The 24,779-nt window shown below is 47.0% G+C and overlaps 1 protein-coding gene across 1 annotated transcript in view; it reads left to right on the top strand.

Moving 5' to 3' along the window:
* The first annotated feature begins 450 nt into the window (after positions 1-450).
* The window catches only part of MYH11 (myosin heavy chain 11), a 124,934-nt gene continuing 100,605 nt past the window's right edge, over positions 451-24,779 (top strand). The window contains exons 1-2 of the mRNA XM_006146566.3: positions 451-557; positions 13,691-14,052. Of these exons, the coding sequence (XP_006146628.1) occupies positions 13,708-14,052 (345 nt within the window). The 5' untranslated portion in view covers positions 451-557; positions 13,691-13,707. The remainder of the gene's footprint in view (positions 558-13,690; positions 14,053-24,779) is intronic.

The following is a 24,779-nucleotide window of genomic DNA, read 5'->3' as shown; positions in this document are numbered from 1 at the left end:
CTACACTTCGCGCAGCGCGCCTGATCCCCCTTCTAGACTGTGCGCGGCAGATAAAATGCGGGTTTCAGAGAGAAGCGTCAAGTCGGACCCAGCTCTGTCCGCAGCACGGGAGGCAGAGGTTAAATGTGCGGTCGGAACCGACGAGGGGAAGACATTCTCAAGCATTCCTTGTAGACTCCGCCTACTCGGTCCGTTCTCTGGGTCCTGGAGTTTAGGTGACTTCCCTGAAACGGGAGCAGCCGGCGGGGAGCACCCAGGCCCTGGCTTCTGGTCGGGTGCGCGCGCCGTCGCCCAGGGCTGCCGCCAGGTGCGCGGGAAGGCCGGGGCGAGAGCAGCTCTTCTCCAAGCCTGCAGGGGGCGCTGCCGAGGGCGAAGCGCCGACCCTCCCCTATCCGCCCTGCTCGGTCCGCCTCCCCTTTCCCACCCGCGGGCAGCCAGTGTCTATAAAGAGAAGCGTCGGAGGCGCTCGGGGAGATTTGGGCGCCCGGCCTGGGAGGTGTGCCAGATCTGAGCTCTCCATCCGGTTTCTTCTCCGCTAGCCCCCGGGGTGGAGATCTGTAAGTAGTGGTGCTCCTCCTCGGGGAAGACTGGGGAGGGGGTCTGAGGGTCCTTCAGCACTTCCTGCAGGGACTGAGGAGCCCTGAGGCGTCTCTGTGGGCATCCTCTTCAGTACTGTGGCCAGGGGGCGGCGTTCGCTACCTTCTGCCCTCTCTGCCCTTCTCACCCTGGAGCACCTAGATTTCCCCCAAACTAGCACTTGCAAAGTTATCAAGGAGAGCTGCCCCTTGCGGGTGCTTATTAAGGGTACCAGTGTCTGGGCCTGACTCCGGTGCCACTAGAATCTCCAGAAAAACTGTACTCCTAGGGAAAAAAAAAAAAAAATCCGGAGTCCCAGGTGATTCTCCTTATGAGGCACTTCTAGGAGACTGGCCGTCTTCGAAACCCCAGAGGTCTTGCTGTCGATTCGGCTTCCCACTTTTATTCCAGACTCAAAGGTCAGTGGACCTTCACTGAAAAGTCCTTTGCTCTCCAGAGGCGCCCAGTGGGTTTGTGAGCCGGCTTGGTTGTGCTGACGATGTGTTAAACCGGTTACAAACACGGGCATGTGCTCTGCAGAAAGGGGAGTGTTCCCACTAGTCTAGAAGAGGCGAATGTTGATAACTCCTGGGAGATGAGGCTGGTTACCCCTCCACTTTGATTATAGCCCTGTTTTCTTCCAGATCCCACCTTTGCAAATTAAAAACTAAACTCACCAGGTTGACCTCAGTGCCCGGAACACCCAGCTGATAGCCACAGGTGCCTTAAATAAGAGTCCGCTGGGATTTCCTGCAGCCCTCCAATAAAACATCCTCTTGTCCAGCTAAGGGGCGAAATGAAAGAAAGTGTGGTTATGCCTGTTATCAGTGTCCTCCCAGCACAGAGAGCCTGGGGGGATTTGGCCCTTGGGGAAAAGGCATCATTCAAGACGATGCTTGTCAAGAAGCAAAAGGCCACTTTTAGAAACCCATGGCAGAGAGCATTAAGAACTGAGAGATTAAATCACAAACCTGCCTGAGTTTGCCAAAAGGCAGGCAGTTAGTAAACTGTTTGCATGGTTTTGTTTTCTTTGGTGCAGGCATCTTCATTCCCTTAGTTTACTTAAAGATCCGATTTTAGACATGTTTAAAGAGGGGGAGCTGGAAGATGTTGAACTGAGAGTCATGAGACACCAGGGTGTCAGGTAAAATACTGAGTGGTGGTAGAACAGTGGGCTTAGTGCCGTCCCAGTCCCATCGAGGTAGCTATTGTTGAGAGAACACTTAGCTGCCGGGTCTTGCAGCAGTATTTCATTTAATCATTTAGCAACCTCAGGAGGGAGGCTGTGTGTTGCCTGTTTAGTATACAGGGGTCTTCAAAAAAGTCCACAGACAATGTGTATTATGAAAAAGCTATGCACAGCTTTCAGTGTTTTGCACCAAAATAAACTCGTATTTTAATTCCATTTCTCATAAACTTTTTGAAGTCTCCTTGTATAAGGCAGCTGAGGCTCAGAGATGTTAAGTCACATGCCCGTTATCACAAAGCTAAAAAGTAGTGGAACCCATTCCTGGGTCTGTCTAATGCCAAGTTTATACCCTTGTGCCCCCCCACCACCACCCCATCCCATCTTTTTCTTTACCCTGGACAAAGGCTTCTTGTTGGAGTCAGATTTCTGGTGGGACCAAGTGCTTCCAGCCAAGCAAATATTTATCATCGTCTCTTTGAAGGAAACATCAACTGACCTTTTGCAATTTTAAAATAAAACGCACTGTTTGTCCCCTGCTGTGGGGCCGATCTAGTTGGAGCTGAAGGCTGAACTGCTATTGTGAGAGTCCAGAATGTGCACTGGCTCGGCCTTCGAGAAACCTCTGGGCTCGCCTGGTAAACACCGTGTTTTTTATGATCACGTTTGAAATGGACGTATTATTCCGTACAAGGTATTTGTTATGGATTTGTTATCATTACTTTTCTGTGGGAGGGCTGCGATGGAGGCAGACATGCCCATGTATGGAAGCGTTTTCCTCAAGCCCATCCCAATTAGCCAGCTTTGCGCTGCAGCCTTGGTCCTCGGCCCTGGCCTTCCCCTCCGAAACAGGCAGCGGAGGCTGGGGAAGACACTGGGAAGGAAGGCAGATTATTTTTCCCAATGCACACTTCTTATTTATAAGTTTTCTTGTGATGGAGGATGAGGATTGTCTCCTTTTTACAGTGCCCTAAGTACAGACAGGTGGATTTTGTGTTTCAGGCATAATTGTATGATCCTAAAAGCAGATTAACATTTGCTTTTTCTGGAAAACGAACCTCAGTTCTAACTCCATTAGAGCCATAGACGGTCACAAGCAGATTTAGAAATGATCTCCGTTTCCTCATCTGTAAAATGGGGCTGATGAGAACAACTAGTGTTCGTTGAGGTCCTTTCCAGGCCACATGCTTACCCCTTTATGGGACAGCCACTTACTAAGTCTTCACAGCATCCCTTTGTCCTTTCTGGCCCTATTTTACAAACGTGGAGTCTGAAGAACCGGTTCAAGACAGCCAACAAGGAGGACAGGCTTCTACAAACTGAGATCTCCCCAGCTCCAGAGACAAAGGGATTGCCTCTGGGAGGATCAGATGTGGGAAGGGGTTAGCCTGGTGCCTGGCCCCTGGTAAACTTCAGGCAAGGGCTGTTGATAGCAAACATGACCAGAGACATTAGGAAACTTGCCCGTGTGGCACAGCCAGCAGGTGGCCGAACCACTAAGGCCTCTTCTGTGGTCTTTCCAGAAAGGAGAAGCTCATCTCTGATTTTCTTTGTGTGATCTCTTTCTCATCAGCCCAATTCCTATGTGGGTTAGAAGTGGTGAGGAAAGTCTCCTCCTGCTCTATGATGGCCGTTCTGCCCACGCAGGAACATTACTGACTCCAGTTATGGGACTAAAGTGCCAAACTCTCCCTTTGTCTCTGGTGAGCGCACAAGCCCTCTTGCAAAATTAAATAATAATAAAATAAAAACTCTCCGGTTATATTAGTCCATTCGGGATGTGCCTAGGTCTCGATGGCATCCTTGAAGAGCTTGCCTGTGACCTTGAGAAGCCTGTCTGGCTTTCGTGGTGGCCCTTTTGCTCCTGGGTCTGCACTCTTCACCCCTGATCTTAAAACATTTAATCCTGGCCAGATGATGGAGAGAAGGCTGGGTGAGAATGTGGAGGAACTTTGGTAGATGATCAGAGGAAGCAGCCTCTCAGTTCCTGGAAGGGGAGGTCAGATACCTTGGGCTTATATCAGGGATTCAGAGATGTGGGAGGAACAAGCTCACGAGAGAAGCATTGTGACGCCTGGTTAGTATCTAAAGCAGCTCAGAGCAGACTCAGAGGAGTTAAGTGACGCGCTCAGTGTCACATAGCTAATATGTGGTAGAACCCATTGCTGGGTCTGTCTGATGCCAAGTTCTTAACCTTGACCCCACCATCTTTTCTTCTGCTTATCTGAGTCAAATTTCTGGTGGGACCAAATGTTTCCAGCCAAGCAAATATTTATCATTATCTCTTTGAAGAACATATAAACGGATGTTTTATAAGTTTAAAATAAAATATGCTGATATTAAGAAAATGCCATAGAACTCGCCCCTCGCTTCGGGAGACTTGGACTTACCACGTGCACTGGTTCTGCTCCTCCTCTTCCCTGGGGAGCCGTAAAGCAATGGGAGATTCTAGGGGGCCGGGTTCCCCGCCCCCTGGGGTCACCATAGCCACTCCCCAGTTTCCGGATAGAATATCTTCCTCCCTGGTTCTCCCTTCCTCATTCCGTCTCATCTCCAGATGTCATCACACTTATTGTATGCTTGTGTCTTGCCAGAACTTTTCTGAGTTAAAATGTCCTTTTTTGGGGACAGCAGGTGGCATGGTGGTTGAGGTGCTGGACTCCCATGTGGCTGCCTCGGGGTTCCATTCCCAAACTCACAATCACTCCAGGGGTGGGTGCGTGTGTGTGTGCATGCACGTGTGTGTGCACGCATATGTGTGTGTGTGCATGTGTGTGTGTGTGTGTGCATGCATGCCCTAAGCCCCGAGAGGAGAATAGAGAAGAGATTGCGGGATCACCATCCCCACCGGGGGATTATTTCTCAGTTTCTCTCTCTGTCTCTCTCCGGTGAGTGCATGCACTTTATAGCAAAAAAAAAAAAAAAAGAAAAGAAAAGCACTTAAAATTTTTCCTCTGTACAAATATTAACGTTCTGTAAATTAGTTTTTTCGCACTTAAATATGTATCTTTAACTTGTTTCTATATCATCATGTTTTAGCATTTTTCTCCTCATCTACTGTGATACTTGATTACATGGAAGTACTTAAAGCAGTTTTTGTACGTGATCCTTGTTGAAACAAGTCACATTTGTGCCACTGCTTCTCATAAACAGTACTTCAGGGAACATCCTTGTCTATCTCATTTTGTCTGATACAAAATGCATTAGCTCACTGGAAAGACAAAGGGACAGAAAGCAAGAAATCACTCCCCAGGGCGGGTGGCTATGCCGCAGTCGCCTTGCTTCCATTCTCCTTTTGGGATCTTGGGCATGCACATGCCTGGAGTGAGTTTCCAGTTGCTGGGTCTGGGACTCGAACCGTGGTCGACTATGTAGGAGTCCAGTGACATAACCATTACGCCATCTGCTGGTCCCCCCTTAGTGTTTTCTACTGGGCCCCTAGTGACATTTGGGTTTGTCTCCTTCCATATCTTAAGCCACTGGCATTGTTGTAAAAGCCCAGGGAAGCTGTCGAGCAGGCCTGTTGAGATAGGGACCTTGGGCTTTGGGCTCTCGGCTCCTGGCTCCTGGGTATTTAACTCATTTTGCGTTAATGCTGAAGCAGATGGGGTAGGATCTTTTACTCCTGAGTCCTGCTGGGAAAAGTAAAACTGATGGTAAAATAAACAAAAGCAGCTGAACTGTGGGTTGGTCCCGTTTTCACCTTTGATCCAGAATCACAGGTACCATAAAATGGTAGAGCAAGGGCTGCCCCCTATTGTTTTCTCCAAGTGCGAAACACAAGGCCCAGAGAGGAGGAGTGACGTACCCAGGGTCACCCAGCGAGGTGGGGCAGAGCCTGAATTTGTAGCTCAACGCCCGGGGTCTTCCAGACTCCAGCAAACAGCTTGTTTGTGCTGGAAGGATGAAATCGTGATAAGGAAGCCAGGCTATGACCATGGCTGACACATTCTGACGTGTCATTTGCTAGCCCATTAGCCACAGAGTGCGTCGCTGTCATCAAAATACAAAGAGCGAGCCCCGCTCAAGGACCCATCCTCAGCATCTGCCCGTCAGTTCCACGTAATCATCCCAGCCATGAGTTCTCAGAAATGGTGGAGGGAACCAGCAGTTAGCGTAATGGCTATGTCGCTGGATTCCCACGTAGTCGACCGCGGTTCGTGTCCCGGACCCGGTGGCTTAAAAAACTCATGCCGGGCGCGTGTGCGTGCGTGCCCAAGATCCCAAGAGGAGAATGGAGGAGAGGGGATTGCAGCGTGACCATCCCCCCTGGGGGGTGATTTCTCGCTTTCTGTCTCTATATCTCTCTCTGTCTGTCTGGCGAGCGCACGTGCCCTACAGTGAAAAATCTCTCAAAAAAAAAAAAAAAAAGAAATGGTAGAGAAGGTGGTCAGGAGGGAGGGACGAGGTGAGTGGGAGTCTCCTTGAGGTTGGGCCACCTGGTGGTCTGTCTGGACTGATGTGTTCACTTCATAAGCCACCTGTTTGACCTTCCGTAGTTTGCATCCTAGATGGGGGTGACGTCAACTTTAATCATCTCTCCTGAGAGGGTCCTCATTTTACTCTTAGGCCGCAGGTCTCAGCTGGGAGGCCGTTTTGCTCCTCTGCTTCAGGGGACATCTGGCAATGTCTAGAGACATTTTTGATCATCATGACTTGGGGGGGAGGTGTGCTATTGGCATTGAGTAGGTGGGGCCCAGGACTGCTCTCCGTCATCCTGTAGTGCACAGGACAGTCCCCCATGACAAAGATCATCTGGCCCAATGTCAGCAGTGCAGAGGGCGAGAACCTCCCAGCTCTAAGGGCCACAGTGGAGGGCGGCAGACCCAGCTTTGCTTCCGTTATCTTGTGCTCTCTGATCACAGGCTGCAGCTTTATGCTACTCCAGCCTTGCCTGGCACCTGGCCTCATAGTTTTTTGCCTGATTGACATCACCCGAATTTTGAAAACTCAAGGCTATGGGTGTGCACTGGGGCAAGTCCTCGTAACAGGAAAACCAAGCTATCTGGATCCTTCGGGGGAAGACTGATAAAAGATGTGTTCTGTGGGTGTCTGCATTTTCTTCTGTCTTCAGGTCCTCTGCCTGTTGCAGAGGGTGGGAACAGCAGACAAGGCCTCTGAAAACATGCTTTATTCAGATTCCAGCATAACTTGTCCTGCAGCAACGAGCAAGTTTCTTAACCTCTCTGTGCATCGGTTCCTCTTTTGTAGACGGATCATGGTTTTATGCATGCCCAGCATACTGAGGGAGGTCTCTGGACACGAACCCAGAACCTCTGCACATGGTTCACTTGCAGAGCAGCCTATTGTACTGCTGGGCCACTGTCCAGACCCCAAGTATTAGATGTATTAATTGACTAGGTCCGCTATATTTTCCCAAGGGCAAATCTGTGGCCAGGTTCAGGTTCATAGAAGTAGCTTGTGAATTTCAAGATCACCTGGAGATTCAGATGCCCTGGTGTCTTCTGCATCTTGGTCAGGGGACAGGGACTGTGTATCAATAGCACCTCCACATGGGGTTGACCACAGAGCTGTGTTGAAGGAGTTTCAGCCTCCCTGATCTCACTCCTCCCCAAATATTTCAGATGAGGGTTCCGAGGAGCACACGCTGGGAAACATCACTGCAGCCAACCGAGCTTCTCATCCCTGGTCCCGGCTCTCTCTGACCAAAGCAGATCTCACACCTCGTAACTGTCAGGCATCAAAGCGGGGCAGCCAGCCAGCTCCTCTCTCTCCTTTTTAGGACAGAGATAGATTCTTTGCACTTGAACTTGTTTGTGTTTTTTGAGCCTCAGATTAGACAGGGTTTTCCTGGCAATGGGGATTCATGTATCTATTTCCCTTCTCCATTGTGGTTTTTTGTTTGTTTGTTTTTAGCTATTTCTGACTTTCCTTCCTTCCCTCTCTCCACCCCTCCTTCCTTCCCTCCCTCCTTCCTTCAGAGAGAGAGAGAGAGATGGGCAACCTTCACAGGGTCCCCAGCCATGATCCACTCCCAGGCCCAGTCAGCCTGGATCACAGCATGTACTTGTTCACCCTGAGAGCTCAGGGAGCAGCCAGGATGTGAACCCAGGACCTTTCCCATGTGGATCCTCTGCATTGTGGCTGCACCACCACCTGGCCTCTGATTAGAATTCAGAGCCTATCTTTTTGTAGACAGGCTTTGTCTTTTTGCCTCCTTTCACTCAGGGTGTGTTTGTGAGGCTTGTCCTTTCTGTAGTATGAAGTTTTAATTCCCTTCATCTGATTTGGGTCCTGTTTTGAATGTGGATTATGTGCCAGGCCCCTTAAGGGGTTGGTTCAGCTATTGAAAACACTCCCCTGAGCTTCCAACAAGCTGATCAAGCTGACATGGCAGACAGAGAGCACAGGCCTCACAGTCAGATGTGGGTTCTAGATCTGAACTCTGCCTCTCCTTAGCTGTGTGACCTCAGGCTGATTCCTTCCCCTCTCTGATCCTTAGTTTCCATTTCAGTAAGAAGCCGCTGGCTGCAAAATCTAGCTCCTGGGGCTGTGGTGATTATACTTACTGGTATATTGACTGTTTGAAGGGCTTTGTAAAGCATCTATTTATTGATTATATTTTTAATAAGTTATACAAAAACAAATATGACAGAAATACATAATTAAATTACATTCACACTTAGAGCAGCATTATTCACAGTAGCTAAAAAACAGAAGCTAGCTAGCTAAGTGTCCATCAATGGATGGAAGCAAAATTGCTCTATCCGTACAATGGAACATTATTATACAGCCTAAAAGGGGGGCAGTTCTGACATGTGCTACGGTGTGGGGAGCCTTGAGGACATCACACTGAGCGAAATAAATCAGGCACAAAAAGACGAATACTGTGCAATCCCATTTCTGTGTGGTTGCCAGGATGGCCCCACTCTTAGAGATTGAAAGTGGAACGGTGGGTGCCGGGTGCTGGGGAGGGGAGGATGGGTGTTCATGTTTAATGGATGCAGAGTTTTGGTTTTGCATGATGAAAGAGTTCTGGTCAATAGCTTAGTGGCTAGACCTTGTGCATCGGGAGCCAGGTGCCACATGGCCGGCCATGGTTTGAGTCCCAGTCCTCATGACTTGAAAGACATACTGAGTTCATGTGTGTGTGTGGGGGGGAACTAATTCCTGAGGCAATGGAAAAGTGGAGGGAAAAGGATTTTAGTGTGGCCAGGAGCTACTGGGGGGGTGCTTTCTCCCTGACACACACACACACACCCTCATGCAATTAAAAAAACAGAGTTTGGAGGTGAATGGCGATGATGCTTACACTACAATGTGAACATCACTGAACTATTAATCATGTTCGATATGGCCAGTTTTATGTTACATGGATTTTGCTACAAGTTTAAAATAGTACTTATTTAATTTTATTTTTTATTATTATTATTTTAAAATTTGCTATAAGGCATGTGTGCTTACCAGAGAGAGGCAGAGAGAGGGTGAGAAAGAAAGCTTTCAGGTCTAGGACTTGAGCTGTGGTCAGTCATGTGAGAGGCAAGTGCCTTAACCATCTTGTCATCTGTTAGCCTCAGTATTTTACCACAGTTTTAAAAGTTGGAAAATAAATAGCAAAATTAGATTCTCCTTATAACTGTACTTGTTAAGGTTTTTTTTCTTTTCTTTTTTTTTTTTTTTGGAGAGGTTTTGTTGTAGGGCATGTGCACTCACCAGAAAGACAAAGAGAGAGAGACAGAAAGCGAGAAATCATCCCCTGGGGGGATGGCCATACTGCAATTCATTCTCCTCTGTTCTCCTCTTGGGATCCTGAGCACACATGCACATGTGCCCACCATGGGTTTAAGCCACCGGGTCCTGGACTTGAACCATTTTCAACTACATGGGAGTCCAGCAATGTAGCCATTACACCATCTGCTAATCCCATGTACTTGTTAAGTTAGCCAGTAATTTTGTTTATATAGTTTCTAAATATTTTAAAATAGAAAATGGGCTATTATATCTACTGTCTTACTATTTCTTCTTTTATTTTGTAACAGCTTTATTGAGATATAATTCATATACCATAGAAGTCACCATTTTGTTTGTATAATCCAGTGTTTTCTAGTATATTCACAGAGTGTGTGTTCATTACTATAGCAAATTCTGAAATGCTTTGATCACTTCTAAAAGAAATGCTGCACCCCTCAGTGGTCACTGTCCAGCTCACCCTTGCTCCTGACAATCACTAATCTACTCCCTGTTTCTATGCATTGCTTATTCTGGACATTTTATATAAACAGAATCATACAGTATGCGGTCCTTTGTGACCAGCCTGTTTCTCCTAGCATCATGTTTTCAAGGTTTAAAGTCCAGCCATAACATAGTATGTATCAGTACTTTGGGTTTTTTGAGAGAGATTTTTGCTATAGGGCACATGTGCTTGCCAGAGAGACAGAGAGATAGAAAGTGAGAAATCACCCCCCAGGGGGATGACCATGCCACAATCCTTTCTCCTTCATTCTCCTCTTGAGATCTTGGGCACGCATGAACATGCGCCCAGTGTGAAGTTTAAGCCACCAGGTCCAGGACTTGAACTGTGGTCAACTATGTGCAAGTCCAGCGATGAAACCGTTACGCCATCTGCTGGTTCCTGCCTTTCTTTCTTTCTTTCTTTTTTTTTTTAAAGAACTATTTATTTAGTTTTACTTATCATTATTATTATTTTTACATTTGCTCCAGGGCACACACACTCACCTAGAGAAAGACAGAGAGAGAGAGGGAAAGTGAGAAAGCAAGCCATCAGGTCTTCGAGTTGAACCATGGTCAGCCCATGTGAGAGTCCAGCATCTTAAACACCACACCACCTGCTGGCCCCAGTGCTTTTCTTTTTATACAGCTCAATAATATTCTATTGTAGGGATCTATCACATTTTATTTAGTCATACATCCACTCATGGGCGTTTGGGGTTGTTTCCACTTCATAGGCATTATAAGTCATGCTGTTAAGAATGTTCATGTACCAGGTTTTGTGCAGACATGTTTTTGTTTCTCAGGTATATACGTAAGAGTGGAAATGCTGAATCATATGGTAGTTCTCTGTTTAATCATTTCAGGATCCTGCTTTTATTTTGTTGTAAATAAGACTTGGATATCTTCTGATGTCATCACATGTAGACATACTTCTTGCTTCTTCACAACTCCACAGTACTTCATTGTTTGAAAATGCAATGTAAGGGGCTGGCAGGTGGCGTGGTGGTTAAGGTAGCTGGACTCCCACATGGCCGACCGTGGTTTGAGTTCAGACCTCATGGTTTGCTTTTTCTCTCTCTCTCACTCTGTCTCTCTATGGTCAAATGAAAATAAATATGTAAAATTTAAAAAATAATCCTAAAAAATAACCTATTCTGTGATCAATTTTTAAAAATAAAGAAAAGAAAATGTAATGCCTTGCTCATGTATCTCTTATGATGGAGATATATTCTGGGAAATGCAACGTGGGTGACTGCATCATTGCAAGGCCATCAGAGGATGTACCTACACAGAGCTGGATGGTAGGGGCTGGTATATACCTGAGCTATCTAGTATTGCCTGTTATAATCTTATGGAATTATTGTATAGTTCCATCATATGTGTGGCCTGTTGTTGACCAAACATGCAGCACATGGCTTCCCATGGTTTCTGTATCCAGTCCCATGCTGATGAATATTTGGGTCATTTCTTGATTTTTGCCATTATAGGCAATGATACAAATCCTTTTCTAAAGGCCCTTCCATTCCCTGACATCATAGATGACATTGCAGGGAACATCATGTACTTTGTGGGATGTTTCTTTTTATATATATATAGAAAATGGGCTATTATATCTACTGTCTTACTATTTCTTCTTTTATTTTGTAACAGCTTTATTGAGATATAATTCATATACCATAGAAGTCACCATTTTGTTTGTATAATCCAGTGTTTTCTAGTATATTCACAGAGTGTGTGTTCATTACTATAGCAAAATGCTTTGATCACTTCTAAAAGAAATGCTGCACCCCTCAGTGGTCACTGTCCAGCTCACCCTTGCTCCTGACAATCACTAATCTACTCCCTGTTTCTATGCATTGCTTATTCTGGACATTTTATATAAACAGAATCATACAGTATGCGGTCCTTTGTGACCAGCCTGTTTCTCCTAGCATCATGTTTTCAAGGTTTAAAGTCCAGCCATAACATAGTATGTATCAGTACTTTGGGTTTTTTGAGAGAGATTTTTGCTATAGGGCACATGTGCTTGCCAGAGAGACAGAGAGATAGAAAGTGAGAAATCACCCCCCAGGGGGATGACCATGCCACAATCCTTTCTCCTTCATTCTCCTCTTGAGATCTTGGGCACGCATGAACATGCGCCCAGTGTGAAGTTTAAGCCACCAGGTCCAGGACTTGAACTGTGGTCAACTATGTGCAAGTCCAGCGATGAAACCGTTACGCCATCTGCTGGTTCCTGCCTTTCTTTCTTTCTTTCTTTTTTTTTTTAAAGAACTATTTATTTAGTTTTACTTATCATTATTATTATTTTTACATTTGCTCCAGGGCACACACACTCACCTAGAGAAAGACAGAGAGAGAGAGGGAAAGTGAGAAAGCAAGCCATCAGGTCTTCGAGTTGAACCATGGTCAGCCCATGTGAGAGTCCAGCATCTTAAACACCACACCACCTGCTGGCCCCAGTGCTTTTCTTTTTATACAGCTCAATAATATTCTATTGTAGGGATCTATCACATTTTATTTAGTCATACATCCACTCATGGGCGTTTGGGGTTGTTTCCACTTCATAGGCATTATAAGTCATGCTGTTAAGAATGTTCATGTACCAGGTTTTGTGCAGACATGTTTTTGTTTCTCAGGTATATACGTAAGAGTGGAAATGCTGAATCATATGGTAGTTCTCTGTTTAATCATTTCAGGATCCTGCTTTTATTTTGTTGTAAATAAGACTTGGATATCTTCTGATGTCATCACATGTAGACATACTTCTTGCTTCTTCACAACTCCACAGTACTTCATTGTTTGAAAATGCAATGTAAGGGGCTGGCAGGTGGCGTGGTGGTTAAGGTAGCTGGACTCCCACATGGCCGACCGTGGTTTGAGTTCAGACCTCATGGTTTGCTTTTTCTCTCTCTCTCACTCTGTCTCTCTATGGTCAAATGAAAATAAATATGTAAAATTTAAAAAATAATCCTAAAAAATAACCTATTCTGTGATCAATTTTTAAAAATAAAGAAAAGAAAATGTAATGCCTTGCTCATGTATCTCTTATGATGGAGATATATTCTGGGAAATGCAACGTGGGTGACTGCATCATTGCAAGGCCATCAGAGGATGTACCTACACAGAGCTGGATGGTAGGGGCTGGTATATACCTGAGCTATCTAGTATTGCCTGTTATAATCTTATGGAATTATTGTATAGTTCCATCATATGTGTGGCCTGTTGTTGACCAAACATGCAGCACATGGCTTCCCATGGTTTCTGTATCCAGTCCCATGCTGATGAATATTTGGGTCATTTCTTGATTTTTGCCATTATAGGCAATGATACAAATCCTTTTCTAAAGGCCCTTCCATTCCCTGACATCATAGATGACATTGCAGGGAACATCATGTACTTTGTGTGATGTTTCTTTTTATATATATATATATATATATAGTTTTATTTTATTTTATTAATTAATTTATTTTAATTTGACCAGAGAGGGACAAAGTATGTGTGTGTGTGCGTGAGAGAGAGAGAGAGAGAGAGAGACAGAGAGAAACTGAGAAAGCAAGCCATCAGGTCCGGGTCTCGAACCACAGTCAGCCATGTGGGAGTCCAGCGCCCTCAACCACTGTGCTACCTGCCGGCCCCAGAGATAGTCTTCCTAGATATAGTGGAAGGAGAGGTTTACTGGTCTTAATGGCTCTGTTCTGTCCTGTTTTCTGACCCTGTCGCCTTATTCCATAGGGGACCAACTAGGCACCATGGCACAGAAGGGCCAACTCAGTGACGATGAGAAGTTCCTCTTTGTGGACAAAAACTTCATTAACAGCCCCGTGGCCCAGGCTGACTGGGCAGCCAAGAAGCTGGTGTGGGTCCCTTCGGAGAAGCAGGGCTTCGAGGCAGCCAGCATCAAGGAAGAGAAGGGGGATGAGGTGGTCGTGGAGCTGGTGGAGAACGGCAAGAAGGTCACGGTCGGCAAAGATGACATCCAGAAGATGAATCCACCCAAGTTCTCCAAGGTGGAGGACATGGCGGAGCTGACATGCCTCAACGAAGCCTCCGTGCTGCATAACCTGAGGGAGAGGTACTTCTCAGGGCTCATCTATGTGAGTATCTCCGGGCAGCAGGCCCCTCAGTCCTGGCCCCCTGCTAGGAAACATGTTTGGGGTTCAGGTTGGGAGACTGAGGAAGACTGCACGGTGCGGTGGGATCATTCAGACATGGGTTCGCCTCTCAGTCCTCCCCTATCTGCCTGCGTGTGTGACATGCAATAGGTTATCTTGCCTCTTAAAGCCACAGTTCTCCTGTCTGTAAGATGGGAATAAACACTGTCCCACCATCTTTAGGAGATGTGAAGATTCCAGATGATCCCATATGCAAAATACCAAGGCACATAATAAACACTCAACGGATTTTGGTGATGTCACTTCCTGCCCTTCCATCTTGGAAGTAAAGAAGAGTTCACAACCTCCTTGGAAAGGCTGTCCACCTTGTTCACTGAGCAGACAAGAGACATACAGATCTGGCTAGGTTCGGATCTGGGATCCCTCTGGGTTGATTGTTCAGATCAGAATGGACTACGGTTGTACAGTCCAGTATGGTAGCCATTGGCTCCTTGTGGCTAACTACAGTTTTATTGGATCTTCAGCAAAGCCATGATGCATTTTTGCATAGAAAAACAGAAAAAGCTACATCATGACTTTTCCAATGACTCAGTATTTTAGTTATTTAAAACACATAAAGATGTAAAAATTCATTTATCCAGTTGTACTGGCCACATGTCAAGTGTTCAACAGCCACTTGTGGCCACTGTATTGGACAGTATAGGTCTAGAACGTTCTGTCACACAGAAAGTTCTGTTGGATGGCCTGGACTGGATGAGGAAGGAGGTGTGGCTCTGGGGGACCCAGGTTCCTCTGGATTTGGACCAGTTTCAGAAAAAGAGGGACATAGGTGGCCCCATGATGCTAGACTGGACAGCAGAGGTCCCAGCCCAGTTTTCTACCTTTCCTCTCTGGAAGCACATGTTCCCTGAGACAAGTTCCCTCATTTCTCTCAACTTTGTTTCCTCCTCTGTATCATGAGTGGAAGAATTGTGCCAGCCTCCTCAATCGGGCTCCTAAAAAAAGAAAGCGCTCACCTCCTTCTTACCATATAGTAGACACAGAATTGTAGATAGTATCGATAGGTTTCGTTACGATTATTAGTTTTTTGCTATAGGGTGCGTGTGCTCGCCTGACACAGAGAGAGACATAGAAACAGAAAGCAAGAAATCACCCCCCAGGGGGGATGGTCACACCGCAATCCCTTCTCCTCCATTCTCCTCTCGGGATCTTGGGCACGCACGCACACGCGCCCGACGTGAGTTTTAAGCCACAGGGTCCGGGACGCGAACCGCGGTTGACTACGTGGGAGTCCAGTGACATAGCCATTACGCCAACTGCTGGTTCCCAAGGATTATTTTTGTTATTACTAGTCAGGTGTTCTTAACATCCTTCTGACCACATAGGAAATGCTCAGAATCATAGATGCTATTGATTGATTTTGTTAAGATTATTTTTGTTATTGCCAGTCAAGTGCTCTTGGGTCTTTGGCAAAATATGGAGATGGTTCTCCCATTGTTATGTTTGTTTGGCTCTACTTTACATTTTTCATGTGAAAAATGACAAGTCCCTTGTTATCTCTAAAATGTCCTGCAAATTGTTTTCTTAATTAGGAAAATAACACCCCCCCTTTTTTTTTTTTGATGAAGCAGTTGAGCACACGTATTCATTGAGGTCTCCATCTTCCATGGGTGCAGTTCATGACATTCAGAACAAACACCAGGATCACTGACCAGAGCTCACCTTAACAGATACAGTGATAATAAGAATGTTTGAAATACCCTTAGAATTATAAAAACGTGTACATAGACACAAAGTGAGCACAGGCAGTTGGAAAAATGTCACTGAAAGAGTTCAACACAAGCTCGCCACAAACTTTCAGTTTGTAAGAAATAAAATATCCGCAAAGCACAATGAGGTGATATGAGGAAAATAACTCTTCTCACTGAGGCAGAGTTGGGAAATTCAGGAAAGTGCAGCGAACACGAAACTCAATCCTAACCTAGGGTGAGGTGCAGTCTTTGTCTCTTTATGAACATGAAACATATTCACATTGTATATTACTTTGTTTTACATTTATATATTGCATCTACACACATACGCACACATATTTTTAGTCTTGCTACTGGGTGTGTGTGCACTTTTACTGAAGAGAGAGAGGGAAAGTGAGAAGTCACCCCCAAGGGGGGATGGTGTGCAGACAGTCCCTTTTCCTCCATGCTCCTCTCAGGATTTTGGGCATTCATGCACACATGCCTAGCATGTTTTCAAGCCTCAGGGTCCAGGACTTGAACTGTGAAGTCAGCCATGTGGGATCCAGCCACCTTAACCACTACACCACTGCCTGTCCCATGCATATATCTTTTTAAAACTTATATTTATTTCTTTTATGCATAAGTAAGACAGAGGCAGAGAGACAGAGACAGCACCCCAACAGCACATTGACACCGCGATCCACCCCAGCCTTTCGCCTGCCTTGGGCCATGAGCGAGAACATGCCTGGTGTACTCAGGGAGGTCTCCGGACTTGAACCAGGAACCTCCCCATATGGGGCTGCCTTGTAGAGTGTCTCATTTTACTGCTGTGCCACCATCTAGCCCTAGAACATGTCTGCATATTTAAAAGCCTACTACCTACATAGTTTGGTGACGGGCTCTTTTTCCAGGGCTCTTTTTCCACATCCATATCTTAGCCAGCCCTTTTAATATCTTCTGCGCAGGGATCAGCAGTTCATATAATGGCTATGTTGTAACAATCATGACTCTGGATTCCAATGTAGTTGACCACAGTTCAAGTCCTGGACCCGGTAGCTTAAACTCACGCTGGGTGCATGTGCGTGCATGCCCAAGATCCTGAGAAGAGAATGAAGAAGGGATTGTGGCATGGCCATCCCTGCTGGGGGGCGATTTCTCACTTTCTGTCTCTCTCTCTGTCTCTGTCTTTCTGTTGAGCACACACGCTGTATAGCAAAAATTTTTTTAAAAAAAAAAAAACTTCTACGTGGACATGCCATCATCCACTCCCAGACATTTCAGAATGGCCTCTACTGGCTTTTTTAGGAGTCAAAGGGGAAGAGGAAATAACTCATTAAGTATTAAATAACTCCTTTGATCCAGATTCTATACCTTCCGTTCTTTCTTTCTCTCACTTAGTCGACGCCACATCCACTGAGCTAACTGAGCTTGTCCCCTTCTGCAGGTGAGCAGCTGTAGACAGGAGGGGCAAGGCCTGTCCTTACTTCCCTAACTAAACAAGGGAAGTCCCTTCTGTCCCGTGGCAGTTCTTGCATGAAAACATGCCGGAAATAACCCCTGGGCTGTTGAGCCATTGGGCATTGTTAAGGATGCAGTCTGCAGGGAGCTAGAGGGAACAGTGGGCTCTTTCGGGCCCAGGTGTCCCATCCAAGGTGTGTCACCTCCTTCTGGGGAGGTCGAGGACAGGCCTCTGTACCCATCTCACCTGCTGTCCTCCGATAAGGTAACTGAGCCCAAAATAGAAATTGGAAAACACGAGGGGCTTTTAAAGGTCTCCAGACCCAGGATATCTTATGATAGCAGATTAAAAATGAATCAAAGCTTCAAATTCCTGCTACGCTCATCTGGACAGATTAGATTAAGATCCTCTCAGCCTTGTGATGACGTGCCTGCTCCTGCCCTGTTCTTTTCTGGGCAAGTTAATTACTTAGTAGAAACCGGTGTCCATGACGGAGAAGATATGAAGGGACAAGGGGGGGAAGTGCAGCACGTTTCCCTCCAGCCCGTAACAACAGAATGCGGGTGGCAAACGATGCTGAGTCCACGGCCCAGGCAGCCCGGTGAGCCCCACTTTGTCCTCTCCTCTCCCCCCAGGCTTGCCTCCCACCATGGGCCTTTGGGAAGGTCCTGGTAGACCTGCGGTCCTCTTGGGTCTAGAGGGTTCTCTCGAAGCCAGAGGAGCTGGTCTCCTTTTCATCGCAGTGCAGGTTCTGGGCTCAGCCGGAGCGAACACAGGACGGGGGGTAACGTAGCTCTGGCTCCTGGTATAAACTGTCCTCAGTTCCAGACGCCCCATCGTCTCTGTCCCTGGAATTTGTCACGGGTCACTTATGCAGGCTGTTGTGTCTCCCGTTTTGCTGGAGGTTGAGGACAAGCGTTCAGGAAGTTCAGCGAGTGAGGCCTGCTCTATGCTAAGGACTGTCCCAAGGCCTCCCCACCCCATTTTGTCCTTCACGACACCAGCAGATGAGGTGACAAAGGCAGAGGTTCACACGCAGGAAGGAATGGAGCTTAGACACTGGTCTGGTCTGACTGGAAAGCGGGTGTTTTCTTTGCGCTCCTGCTTCTCTGTGGGGGACTGAGTCCAGGGCCCAGTCCAGCAGTCCAGGCCCTGAGAGTCTTCCAGTTAGTGGAGGAAGATAAGATGTGTCTGGCTGGATACAAATCTATGGCACATTGGAAAATGTGTTATTTAATTAGGTTCTTGGCAAAAAATTTAGAACGCCAATTAGCGAGGATAAACTCCATTCGTAAGGGCAAACGCGGGTCACAGGTAGCCCTGGAGCTGAAGAACAGCTTTGATTTTTGGTAAAATTTGCAAGTCCACAGCTTTCTGATCAACCTTGTGCTGCTCTGAAATCTCGTATTTCTCCTTTGTGTCGAAGATCTCACCTTCCTGTTATCTAGGCTTCCGCAGTTTCTTTTTCTTGAAGTAAGCATTGGTAAGGTGCTTTGCGATTTTCACTTTGCTAATACCAATTTTCGTGGAGGTGGCAATGACAAATTTCTGGTGTGTTCTACGCAGTGGAACTTGATTGAGAACCAGCGGTCCAGTTACCAGTAGCAAGCCACTGCTCAGCTGCTTCTGGAAAACCACTCTCTTGCCTCTGTGGTGTCCAGTGAGGATCAGAATGGTCCCAGGAGTGATGCTGGCTGGCAGCTTTCTTACCTGCTGACTGAAGGGTTTTTTGCCATGGCTCAACAGCTTTCGAGGCACATCTTCAGTAGGATAATACCTAGGCATTTTGCAGTTTAACCGCCCGGGTACCACCATTCTTATCTCCACCAACTGGTTTTGTGACAGTCGCAAGAACCTTCTCCTCCTTTTTCTTTTCGATCCTGGATTTAGTGGCCGAGTATTTCCTCTTATACGTGGCCTTCCTAGAATACGTGGCAGACCTTCCTGGAATACATGGCAGACCAGAGTATTTGCCAATGCCCTGGACTAGGACGGCGTTTCGGCTGCAGTGGGGCTTCCCCTTCTTGGTCTTTAGCCTTGGGGTCACCCTTTTTAACCTTGCCACTGGCATCAGCCTTCTCGGTTTCAGGTTTCTTCTCCTTAATATCCTGCTTTGCAGCTTTTTCACCTGCCATCTTGTATAGTGGGAAAGAAAACGTGGGTTTTTTAAATCAGCCTCTGCGTGGGGCCAGCAGATGGTGTGGTGGTTGGGGCACTGGATTCCCATGTGGCTGACTGCCGTTTGAGTCCCGGACCTTGTGGCTTGTTCTCTTGTGTTTTCTCTCTCTCTCTCTGTATTCACTCAAAACTGTATGCTAACATATTATGAGGGAACTTAAAAATTTTGTGGTGGAGCCAACAGGTGGTGTGGTGGTTAAGGCACTGAATTCACTGAATTCCCACATGGCCAACTGTGGTTCAAGTCCCAGACCTGGCCGCATGAAAATCACAACAAATAAATAGATGAAATAAATGTTTTTTTTTTTTTTAAACTAAAAATGGAAATGGAAAAAAACTGAAAATGGAAAAATGGAATTAAAGTAAGAGTTTATTGGGGCCAGCAGATGGCATTATGATTACATTGCTGGACTCCCACTTGGCCAACCACAGTTCGAGTCTTGGACTCGAACTCTTCCTCAGCTCCAGGGCTGCAATCTGTGTTTACCCTTACAAATGGAGTTTATCCTCGCAAATTGGCATTCTAAATTTTTTGCCAAGAACCTAATTAAATAACACATTTTAGAATGTGCCATAGATTTGTATCCAGCCAGACACATCTTATCTTGAAAATCAAGTCGGGTGCATGTGCACCCAGGAGGAGAATGGAGGAGAAGGTACTGTGGCATGGCCATCCCTCCAGAGGTTGATTTCCCACTTTTTCTCTCACTGTTTCTGTCTCTTTGACAAGTACATATGCCCTATGGCAAAGAGCCTCTAAAAAAAATAAATAAAAAAAAATAAGAGTTTATTTATTTATGTTGAGAGGTTTTTGTTATAGGGTGCGTGCGCTCACCAGAAAGACAGAAAGCAAGAAATCACCCCACCCCAGGGGGGATGGCCATGCCGCAATCCCTTTTCCTTCATTGTACTCTCAGGATCTTGGGCATGCACACACATGCGTCTGACATGAGTTTAAGCCACCAGGTCTGGGACTCGAACCACGGTCAACTATGGGAATCCAGTGACGTAGGCATTATGCCATGTGCTGGTCCCAAGAGTTTATATTTTCAAAATAATTGAAACCAATGCATTGTTTTTTTTCATAACATATTTTCATTAACCTACTAATACTCTTTTTTTTTTAATGGAAGAGAGATACTATTATAAATTTATGACTTAGAAAAGTTACGTAATTTGCTGAGAAACAGGTGGAATGCCAGAGAGGGGGACCATTGCTTTTCGCAATGATCATGTTTCCTGTGACCCTTTGAGACAGATGCTGTCAACCCATTGTAGAGACAGGGACATTGAGGCTTAGATGTGCTCACTTCCGTTGGCTGATAGGCGGACAGAGCTGTGATTCAAACCTGAGCTGAGGGCCGGGATGACTTACCCTGATGGTAAAGAGTCGAAGAGTAGTTGGTGATGGGTGGTGGGCACTGGACCATCTAGGGGTGGGGCTGTGGGTATTGCTAGCTTCCGGCTGAACAAACGTAAATGCATAGCAGGAAGGAATCTCACCTTTTATTGCTGTTTCATGAGCACCTATTATGTGCTAGGTTAGAGACTGCAAGTTGCTAGCCCAGAGTGAGTGATTTCTTACAAAAAAAAAAAAAAAATCCCCTAGTAAGTTGTGACACACACAGAAAGGGCTCAGCCACAGTGGCACACATGGGGCAGGGCTGAGTTTCGCAGTTTGGCCGAGGCCATATGGAAGGTCTGGATTCGATTCCTGAACCACCTAAGAAAAAGGCAGGTGTGGTGACACGTGCCTGTAGTTACAACTACTTGGGAGGCAGGAGGCTCAGAGAAAAAATCTGGGTCAGCTGGCAGCACGATGGGTAAGGTAGCTGGACCCCATGTGACCAACTCTGTGGTTCACGTCCCAGATCCAGCGACTTGAAAACTGCTGGGCATGTGTGCATGTCTGCTCAAAATTATGAGAGGAGAACAAAAGAGAAGGGATTGCCATGTGACCCTCCTCCCAGGGATGTGTTCTCACTTCCCCCTCTCCCTCTGCTTCTGTTGAGTGCACATAGCCTATAGCAAAACATTTTTAGAAAGAAAGAAAGGAAAGAAAAGAAAAACAAAAGTAAGTCTCATTTCTGCCATTGCTTAAAAAAGCAGGAGACCTGGCATCCGCCGTGGCCCAGAGAGGCCGGGTAGCAGGCGCTGTTAGGTGGGCCACAGGCCCCACCCCTCCCTGAGGCTGCCTGCTGGGGGGCTGCTGATCACTGCACCCCTTCTGTTCCTCACACCTGGTCCGCTTCTCAGGCCTTACCTGCTCGGTTCCCCGCTCCCCTGCTCCAAGCGCCTGGGGTTGGGAATGATGTGATCCAGAGCAAGAGTAGAAGGACTCCCGTGTTTACTGGGTCCCCAAGCCCAAATCCCCAACCCATGAACCTAGACTGACATTTTTTCTGGTTCTGGAAAGACCAGAACATCAGGAGGGGCCTTCCTTCCATACTCCAGCTGGTGTCAATTTTGTTTTTTTAAGAGAGATTTTTGCTCTAGGGCCCGTGTGCTCAACGGAGAGACAGTGAGATATCACCGCCCAGGGGAGACGGTCATGCCCCAATCTCTTCTCCTCCATTCTCCTCTCGGGATTTTTTTGGGCACACATACCTACGTGCCCGGCATGAGTTTTAAGTCGCTGGGTCTGGCACTAAAACTACAGCTCACTACGTGGGAGTCCAGCAACATAACCATTATGCCATCTGCTGGTCCCAGTGTCAATTTTTCGTCCTGGAGATGTGGCCAGCTATGTTAACCTTCTCCAGAGAAAGCAGAGGGACGTACCAGGGACATGAGGAACAGATGGTGAATGGAGGCCTCTGGGCAGTCCCTGTGCTGGGCCTGGGAGTGCCCCTTTGTTGAGTCCCGTGAATGAGCCCTTCAGACCTTTGAGAACCTTCTCCAGTGGTACAAGGGTGTCTGTGTAAAGCCCAGGAGGGTGTTTAAAAATCAGCATGCATCAGAGAGAATAAGCATCTCCCTTCTAGACGCAGCCTCTTCCCTAGAAGCAAACAGGACTCACAGGGTCTGTCTGCACATGGACACACACAGTGACTGGAACAAAAATTCACTCCATGCGTGAGGGGACTTCTTAAAGTTCATTGAAAGACTGGAATTCAAGTATGAGTTTATTTTGGTGCAAAAAAAATTTTTTTTAAATTTAAGAATTGTTTTTAAAATTTTATTAGTTATCATTCTTATTTTATTATAAGGCACGTACACTCACCAGAGAGAAACAGAGAGAAAGTGAGAAAAAGTCACTAGGTTTGAACTTGACCCATGTCCAGCCATGTAGGAGTCCAGCACCTTAAACCGCTGTGCCACCTGTTGGTCCTTGGTGCAAAATTTTTGAAAGCCATGCCCTTTCCACGAACTTTATGAACTTCTCGTGTTTTGCTGCTTGCTGTTTTCGTGGACTTGGGGGGGGTTTCTGTTCTTGCTCGTAACTGCATAATCAGAACTAAAGCCGCTTTTTGAATTGGTAGGAATCCCAAATATTAGGTAAAATAGTATGGAAGAGGGGAGAGGACTTTCCCTTTCATGTCCAACGCTTGACTTTCCAGTTTCCTTTCTTACAGAAGCTCTGGCCGTTGGTTCTGTACGGAGCCCCCCAGTGGTATTCTGTACCCACACAGGCTGATACAGAGCCCTTCCCGGGCCCTCAAAAGGCAGCACTGGCCCGGTGGTTGTGCATCTCATTCTTTGTGTCTAATTGTGTATTTTGGCCGTTGATGGAAGGTGGGAGCAGAGGAGCCGCTGTGTTACTTATTTTTAAACAGCAGTGCCGTTTTCTTCTCTAGGGATGAACCACCGGTATTGAGCCTGTGCCTTGCTGATGGGGGCTGTGGGTTTTCGTAGTGTTTTTGCCGTTCAAGTCAAGGCTGCAGGACGGTGTCTGGGAAGATATTCGGAAAGCCCCCACACTGCCCTGCAGCCTCCTACAGAAGGTGTGATTATCTCCCAGTTCATAGAGAAGGCTCAGGCCCTGTGTACGAGTCAGGCAGGTGTGAGTGCGGCTGGGACTGCAAGCCCTTTTCCTTCCCCCGCCCTCCCTGTTGTGTGCTCAGGCTGGAGGCTCTGGGAGCAGTCGCTGCTCAGGGCTCTGAGGAGAACCATATAAAGCATCAAGGAAAAATTGGAACTGCTTCCTAATACGGTCACAAGAGGGAAATCCTGGGCCTGCGCTGGGACCTGCTGGTGGCACAGGGATGTTGAAACCTCTGAGCTAAACCAGCTGGAGAAGGGCTCCTGGGGACGGGGAGGCAGAAACACAGCCAGCTACAGTTGGGTTGGGTAGGGGGAACCGAGGTTGGACAATGAAGATCAGTTCTGAAGCCCAGAGCCCCAGACCCTCTGCTGCCTGCCTGGCCTTCCTCTTGGGTCCTGAAACCCTGGCTGCTTGCGAAGGGGTTGCTGAGTCGAGCAGAGATGCCTATGAGCCTGGAAGCATGGGCCAGGTACTTGCTGTGTGTGAAACAAGGAGAAGAGAGGTGCCCTCGGCAAACAGGAGGGAGTTATATTCCTCCTTCAGGAGCTGGGGTCGGAGTTGCGAGGGCTGAGTGTTTCTGCTTTCCTTTCTTTTCTTCATTTTATTTAACACATATTTACTAAGCTTCTACCCTGAGCCTGGGGCCGTGCCAGGTGCTAGGATACAGTGCTCACAGCTCAGGAGGCAGCGTTCAGGCTGAGCCTTGGACAAGGAGGTGGAACTGGCTCTGGGAAGATCAGGGAAAGCGTCCTTGGTAGAGGGAATAGCAGGCGTGTTGGTCGAAGGGGGCAAGGTTATTGTTGCTGAAAGGGCGAGTAGTCAGTTACTAATGTTAGCCGAGCACCCATCGCAGACTAGGCACCCTGCTGTAAGCTTTATAAGCATATCCCATAGCAAAAGTTAACATGCTCCCTGTTTTGCAGATGGAGATAACCGAGGCTCAGAGAGGTTAAGGGACTTGCCCTGGGCCACACAGCTAGAAAGTAGCAGAATGAAGGTTCACACCAAGTCCCTAGTTCTGTGCCCTTAACCACTGTCCTTTCCTGCCTCCAGGTCAAGGGCATGGATTGGGGTGGTTGGCCTGCTGTGAACCAGTATTCTAAAATGGGCGTGGCATGAGCATGGGCGTGGCATGAGCACGGGTGTGGCCTCGGCAGCTAGAGGTGGAGTCAAGGCCTGAAGAAGAGGTGGGGCATGATTGACCTTCATTCAGATGATCTGATTGGGCGCTTACTCTTGGGGAGGGCTGTGTGAGAGCAGGACTGCCTGAATAAGACACAGATCCTCCCTCCCCACCTCTGTGTAACACCCACTGTGTGCAGCAAGAGGCCCCCCCCGTCTATGTAACACCCAC

This window comes from Tupaia chinensis, unplaced genomic scaffold (assembly GCF_000334495.1).
Source record: "Tupaia chinensis unplaced genomic scaffold, TupChi_1.0 Scaffold000182_1, whole genome shotgun sequence".
NCBI lineage: Eukaryota > Metazoa > Chordata > Mammalia > Scandentia > Tupaiidae > Tupaia > Tupaia belangeri.
This window is presented reverse-complemented; position numbering and strand designations above follow the sequence as displayed.